Source organism: Sinocyclocheilus rhinocerous, unplaced genomic scaffold (genome assembly GCF_001515625.1).
Source record: "Sinocyclocheilus rhinocerous isolate Xijiao unplaced genomic scaffold, SAMN03320098_v1.1 scaffold311, whole genome shotgun sequence".
NCBI classification, from domain to species: Eukaryota; Metazoa; Chordata; class Actinopteri; order Cypriniformes; family Cyprinidae; genus Sinocyclocheilus; species Sinocyclocheilus rhinocerous.
The window spans coordinates 449,710-457,348 of record NW_015623669.1 but is presented as its reverse complement, the minus strand read 5'-3'; the positions used below and the strand labels follow the sequence as shown (position 1 = coordinate 457,348).

General features: G+C 39.2%; 1 protein-coding gene across 1 annotated transcript; it reads right to left on the bottom strand.

The window, feature by feature from the left end:
- Positions 1-1,610: 1,610 nt before the first annotated feature.
- LOC107723804 (uncharacterized) lies at positions 1,611-6,934 on the bottom strand. The gene is made up of 11 exons (XM_016532542.1): positions 6,821-6,934; positions 6,226-6,723; positions 4,558-4,686; positions 4,315-4,437; positions 3,929-4,167; positions 3,651-3,794; positions 3,247-3,461; positions 2,848-3,115; positions 2,606-2,766; positions 2,150-2,388; positions 1,611-2,050 (listed from the first exon to the last, which is right to left on the bottom strand). The coding sequence occupies exons 1-11, from the start codon at positions 6,822-6,824 to the stop codon at positions 1,785-1,787; spliced, it is 2,286 nt and encodes a 761-aa protein (XP_016388028.1). The 5' UTR covers positions 6,825-6,934; the 3' UTR covers positions 1,611-1,784.
- Between the last annotated feature and the right edge of the window lie 705 nt (positions 6,935-7,639).

Sequence of the window (7,639 nt, the reverse complement as noted above, 5' to 3'; positions counted from 1 at the left end):
CTTCACGACATGGTGGCAGCAACAATACTACAGCGAGAATAAAAGTTACGCCTTCTTTCTTTGCATGAACATTTGGGCGGCTTTATGCAAATCTTCCCACACAGTGACGTAGACATGTGGGGGTGTGTTTAAACAAGGTGTTTTAGGAGGGCGTGGACAAGTCTTAACTTTTATAAAGAATATCTCTTTGGATTTAAGACTTTAGTCTTTGCAACTTTACAGATCTTCTTTATGCACCAAGAGCTTGTAACACTCCAAAGAGAAAGGAAAAATTTAAATCGCATCATATGACCCCTTTAAGGCTAGAAGGGACACAGCTGCGGCTACTGGGCATGCACACATCAATATAGCGTAATTTTTGTAACATTGTATAACATGTTAATTATTGTAAGGGGTAGGTTTAGGGTTGGGGTAGGTGTAGATGTTAATAAAACACAATCTAGTAGGTAGAAAATTAATTTCATTGTTCGTTTCCGGTCGGAGCTATAGGTGCATTCACGCCATATCGTAATTCCTGTAATTACGAGATTCCAAATTGTAAAAAGCGTTCACATCCTCGTAGAACTCGTAATTACAACTTGTGAACTGGGAGTTTTCTGAGAGTTACGACTTGTACCACGTGACCGTCGTACCACCTGACCACTGCAGGCTCTGTTTAGGCGTTATAGTTTTGCCATAGAAAAGCATAATTCTGAGTCCGAGGACGTGAACAGCTCCGAGTAGAACGTCACGTGCTGTCATCTCGAAATTACGGTAATTATGATATGGTGTGAACGCAGCATGTATCCCTTCTAGCCACAACCGTATCGAGAAAACATAACGGTCAACATGGATCACGTGTGCCACGTAAACCAATCACATTACAGCCTTGACAGTCAGTCGCTGTTTGCGGATACCTTAGAAATGAGTAGTGCTGTAATTATATCCATCTCAAAATTATCCGACTTCTCTAACAAAAGACTTTGTAAACTCTATATATAGTTAATTCCAAAATGAATATTTTGAATGGAAAACACGTTGAAGATTAGCGGGCAATAAGCTGTTTCCTCACAAAATAGTTTATTCGGCGTAACTACTGAAGCATCTCCTCCTTGGACATGGTAAGCAAAAAAGTGAAACCACTGCTCAGAAAACGATACGGTAGACAGTGTTACTGCACAGGTTTGTTAGGTAAAACTGGTTTACAGAATAAAGATTGGCAGGTCCTCTTAGATCTGCAAACAGTTGTAAAATGTAACATGTGATTAGTATGCAGCGAACTGAAAGAAAATGATCAGGAACATAGAAAGTTTATTGAGGATGGAAATGCAGGAAAATATGTTTTGATGTGTTCGGGTATCTTGCAGTTCGATGGAACATTGTTTTGTTGTGCTTGAAATGTTTTATAGACCTATGGTTATTATATTATACCTATACTGACATTGTATGAAATCATTGTTGATTTGGTGAATCGCTGTTCTTAATCGCTCCTCCCCAACCAAACCGGAGAAACACACCGTTTGTTTCTTTCACAGTTTATTCGAGACATGACTGACAGTTGTATGAAAACAGTAATAATAATAATAATAATAATAATAATAATACGTTTTTTTTTTCAAATATAAAAATGTATCTGGCATCTTTGTCAAAAATATACAGAATATACAAATACCTGAAAGTAAGTGCATGCTTTCTTCTTATGTAATGAAATATTATAATAAATTATGAAATAAAGCTTATAAATATATGTAACTATATATTATGTATGTGACCATGTCCATTATAATGAAGAATTATATATATGTTTATGTTCTCCCAAAAACAGCTGAGTCTCTGATCGCTCTCAGGAGCATCCTGTAAAGTTCCACTTCATCTTTTACAACCCTGGGCAGGAACAATCCCATCATGCATGTGTTGGCATATGGTAGACGGCATCCACGCTGCTCTGGCTGGTAGAAGTGAATGCTGGGCTTCTGGGAGAACCCAAGTGGTGGGACTTCATCCGCTCCAGTTATGAAAGCCAAAATTTCCTCAAAATGCAACTTGTTTTCTGGAGCTTTTGGTTTTTTATCTGTTGAGGGAAAATTACAAGCTTAAGTCCAAACAAACTGCCAATTACAAGCACAATTATTTACAATTCATTTCACAGTTCATTTACTAACTACCTCACCTTCAATCATCTTAAGCACCAGTTCCCAGTAGTGTATAGTCTCCTCCTCAGCCTCCCTCTTCTTGGTCCCTGATTTACTCCAGTGGATTTGGAATAAGTCTCTGAACGTGCTTCTGGAAAGGGGCTCATGCATGTTGGTAAAGATGGGTAGAAACTCAACCCAGTGAGTTCTTACCATATCCCAGAACTGTCCATAAGAATTCAGTCCCTTTGTGAACTGATGAATCATATTTGATGTTCTGAAAAAATAACACAGGTTGTTAAATGTCCATTCTTGTACTTAAGCAACACAACAGATTACTAAATAGGCCTATTAGCTCAACCAATGAGATCATCTAGAGGACAAGAACTAACTGTCAAATGATTGTTACTTTGATAAAAACATAGTAATTTTTATCATTGAAATAAGTGTTAATCAAATCAATAAGAAAAATTTCAGTTATATACTGTATATACCTTAGATATATGTAGTGTCGAACTGCAAAGGAGTAAATCTTTGCTACATCTCGGACAGAAATGTCATGTCTGTATATTCCAAGGAAACCACATTCACAGATCCAGTCGCCCAGCTCTGTCTGCAGCCTCTGGAGGTCTGCCGTCGTTTTGCATGACGAAATCTAAAAGCAAGATAATGATTAGAGATCTTGCAGTTAAAGAAGGGTGAAGATGAATAGATTGATGAAGAAACGGATAGAAACCTTTTGCAGTTTGTCCTGAATGTCAGCATCTGGTATTAGGTGCCAGTCAAAGTCTACCAGTTGACATTCCTGGGTGCACATCAGCTGGTACAGGCAGGGGTCAAGAGACTTGAGTCCTGGGCCGCCATGAGCCACAGACCACGCAATCAGCTTCCCCGCCAACTCATACTTGTGTTCCTCCAAGGCCATTTGGTCATAGGTGAAGAACAAGTGTCCAGGCTGCCCCTCAAAGATGCCCAGCGAGCTCTGCACCTTCATCATCAAGATTCTGAGGCAGGGGTAAAAGAGAAACAACAGATGTCAAACAAAACTGTGACATATAGTGCATGTTTCATATTTGAGAACTGGTCTTTTACTGTACTTCTTGTAAAAGATATGTATTCTTTGTAATAGGAATACCTGAAAAACTCTCTCCGTGGACCTCCAAAGTCAAGTGCTTCCTCGCCAACAAATGTCACGAGAGGGATTTTGGTCCAAGGGAAATTAGAGTTGGAAACAGAATCTTTAGCACTCTGCAGCACCTTGTTACGAGAAACCAATATTGAAACATTCTCACTGCCACTGAGATGCATGTGCTGAAACTCTCTGAGCAAAGAGCCAAAGTCCATGTCCTCCTGTTGAAGAGATGTAAATAATGTCTTATGCTATCTTTCCAATCTTTCTGCAATGTCAATGCTGTACACCAGTTTAAGGTGTATGTAATTTTGTGTGTATTTCTTATTTTATATATATATATATATATATATATATATATATAATAAGCATTAAAAAAAATGTAAGAATATCATAATAAATATTATTACCATTGAAGAGTTTCGGCTAGAATCTGAAAGAAAACTGCTGGTTGAAGTCAGACGGTGCCTCTGTTGTGCAGGAACAGGTGGGGGAGAACGTGGTGGTGAGAAATCATTTGCATACATGACTGATGATATTGTGTTCATGGTCATCTGTGAAAAATTAATAGCACAGTTTAATTGTTTGGTATTGTCAAGTAATTGTCAACTAGCAGGTTCAGGTGCAAAAAAGTGCCTTCAAAGAACAGCCGTGCTATAATTTCCTATAATGTAATTTCCTACTATACCTCATTTAGAATAATGTCTGTCTGAGGAACTATATAAAGTATGTTGTCAGCCAGCTCCTTTTTTATTTTCTTCAGAGTGTTTGAATGTAATCTGCAAAGTCGCCCACGTTTATCAGTCTTTGCAAAATGGAAACCAATCACACCCAGGTCGACCAAAGGATATCTGGAGCAAATGAAGAGATTCAGCTCTCGCCAAGTCCAGTTTAGATCTACCCCTCTTGACTCCTGAACAGGTATGCCTAGAAAGCGAACACAGAAAACATATCATAAGATTCTTAATCTTTCAAATTGGTGTTAATTGTAACATATAAGTTATGAGTAGGCTACTATAGAGAACTGTCGTTGCTGGTGATGTATTTTCGGCTGAAAGGAGCCAGATAATGTACCTAAACCAGCTCTTGTGAGTTCTGAACTTTCTCTGGGGCTTGGGATGGTCGTCTGGTTGGCATACTGTACGAGGAAGAGACTCGGTTTCCAGTAAGATGATGTTTTCTGGACCTTTCTGGTTTCTAAGTATAATGGAATCAAGGTCAATGATAACACTACACTGGGTACTAAAACTACAAAGATGAAAGTTATTTGATGGATGATTCATTTTTGATATTAGTGTCTTAAGAAAACATTCTCACCTGTTTTATGGTTATTGCTATGCTCTTCCTCTGATGTTTGTCGCTCAACCGCTCTCGCTAGCCAGTTGATGCCAGATGTACTGTCTACAGGACAAACTGGGCATGATGTTCGACTGCCCCTCCTTGATCCTACAGCACATTCAACATTTTTACAAAAGATTCCATTGTAGCGTCTCGACCAATCTGACACACTAATTTTTATTTGATTTAACAAATCAATTATTCATTAGATTAACAAATCGTCACAGTCCCCTCACTCAATAAACTGGATGCCAGGATTTCTGCAGAACACCAGGCCCCCTGGTCACCATGACAACTAATCATGATATCACTGGTTTTATGACCCCCCCCAGGAATGTGAGTAGAATAACCCACTCATTGTCCCCATAGGAAAGGCAGAGTAGAAATGGACTTTTCTACTAATTAATTCATAGGAAAACCTTTCTTTGAATGAACACACATCATCCTTCAGGTCATTGGGTATATTATTGTCATCGTGTATTTGGTCTTTGAAATTGTATACTGTTATGCAGACTTATAATCGAAACACCCTCCTGTCAGCTTACATATATATATCTCCACCATGTTTAGTATCTATGAATTCGCCTTCCGATGATCGAAACGAGCGTGTATATTATATGTTGGTACATAGGCAATATATTAGTGTCCTGAGAATCTTTAGTAATTTCGATTCAAGTTCCATTTGCAAATTACCATACTCTCACACAAAGGGTCATAAAAACTCCCCAGTATCTCAAAACTCCCACTTGGGATACCGGCCTTTCTCATTGGACAAGCCCATCTTGAGAGGCGGGGATCTTCTCCGACCTTAAAGGCCCACACCAGGGACCCTCCCCAGTCGGTGGTTTGTTGGAATTCTGAGAGGATGTGAGAAAAACGCACCCGGAAACCCTAAGCTCGTGCCAGGCTTCGGCCTTGTCTTTCCATTCATCAAGTTACTCTGACGCAAACTGGTTCTTTTCATCAACCAACTTCAGCAAGATCCACATGAACTTTCAGATTGCATCAAGCCTTTCTTTCAGACAGACGGGACATGCAAGTATCCAAACTTAGTCTTATTAATTGATACATGAGGTATCATCGGCACCTTTTTACAAAGGTGTGTTTGAACTAAGAATCTGACGTTTCCCTCAGGTGTAGATCTGCTGAATATGCAAATGTTTCCATAACTTCATTCCTTATTTCTCTTCTCTGTACTGAGTTAAGCTTTAACCCTTTCCTATACAAACTGTGTGTGTGAGTGTGTGTGTGTGTGTGTGTATGTGTATGTTAGACCAGTTTAAGTGTTTTTGTGTATGTTAGACTAGTTTAAGTGTTTATGTAGTTAATAAAACCTTACTTGTGTCACACTTGACGTTGTTCATTGTTTGCTCATAACTGGAGTCCCTAATCATGCAGATTTATGCTACAAGCTCTGTGTAGAGTTGTACAGTAAGAAAGTTATTTCCCTTAACCAGGAAATTAACGTTCTTAGAATTGACAAGACAGTTGACCCTGAGAGGTCAAGTAAATATCTACAGCGGATCTAAAATATTCATAATTAATTATAACTAGTTATGATTAATTATTCATATTTCCCATGAGCTGATTCGTTACACCATGCATTTAAACATATTCAAGTAGCAGTTCTGACAACTGAACACTTACTCAGAAGGCGGACAGCTCTTGTGCTCCCGTACAGATCAATGAAAACCCACAGCGGATTATTCAGGTTAAGTCCTTCTGCTTTGAGGTAATATTTCTCCCCTCCTATCTCTTGCACAATAACCATGCCTGCATAGTTTATCCAGAACTGAAGCTCTACACCGCACCGAAACAAGTCCTCAGGCACTGGCACAACACAGTATCCTCGTGTGTCCCTGAGGTCTGGTATTGAGGCAGGTGGTAAATTGTTTCTTTGTGGGCAGATGTTGGTGAAACCCACACAAAGAGCTCCATCCCACAACGAGGTGCGGTCCTCAATACGTATACACAGCTTTTCATCCACTTCTACAGTGCGGCTGAGAAACGCCAAACCGTTCATAAAGGACGAGGTGTCTCTGGACGCGAGTTGTCCTCCTTGGCTGAGGGTCACATATTGGCCTGTCAAGTCCTTATTAAAAGTCATCGGACCCAGACATCGACTGCCACACATGCGATCGTGCTCTAAAATGATACAAATGAATATTACAGTGAGTCTGACAAACCAATGAACCTACAGTATATGAGGCACTTTTATGTTAATTTGACCAGTTATACTCACTCATTGTTAGTTTGCCTCATGAAATGGTCCTGATTTTCAAGATGGTAAACGCAACTAAAACCGATTTGTGGCTCCCGCTTTTACCGTCCAAGTAGTTCTGAGTAGCCTACCGCAGAGCACAAAAACCTGTTTGACTAGTTGCACTGGTCGAATGAAGTTACGAGAAGAAAAAGGGGACGAGTTTATATGCAGGTGGAGCAGAGTGAGGGAAATTACTGGCTGACTGATGTTTCTGGATTTTCTATACAACGAATTGCATTACAAGTTTTTTTTTTAATTGCATGGTAAGCCAATCCTGATTCAAATGCTGTATGTCTTTGTGTTCCTTTTTCTAAGAAATGAGCTACCTGCGAAATTAGGTGGAGTATGAGAATCTCATAAAAACGTGTTGAGATCATCACATCACATTTTACTCTCAAATTATATATATATAGTGCTGCTTGAAAGTTGGTGAACCCTTTAGAATTTTCTATATTTCTGCATAAATATGACCCAAAACATAATTAGATTTTCACACAAATCCTGAAAGTGGACAAAGAGAATCCAATCAAACAAAGGAGACAAAAAAAAATACTGTGTCATTTATTTATTGAGAAAAATGATCCGGTGTTAAATATCTGTGAGTGGCAAAAGTATGTGAATCTTTGCTTTCAGTATCTGGTCTGACCCACTTTTGCAGCAATAACTGCAGCTAAACGTTTCTTGTAACTGCTGATCAGTCCTGCACAACGGCTTGTAGGAATTTTAACCCATTCCTCAGTAGAGAATCGCTTCAACTCTGATGTTGGTGGGATTCCTCCTATGAACTGCTTGCTTCAG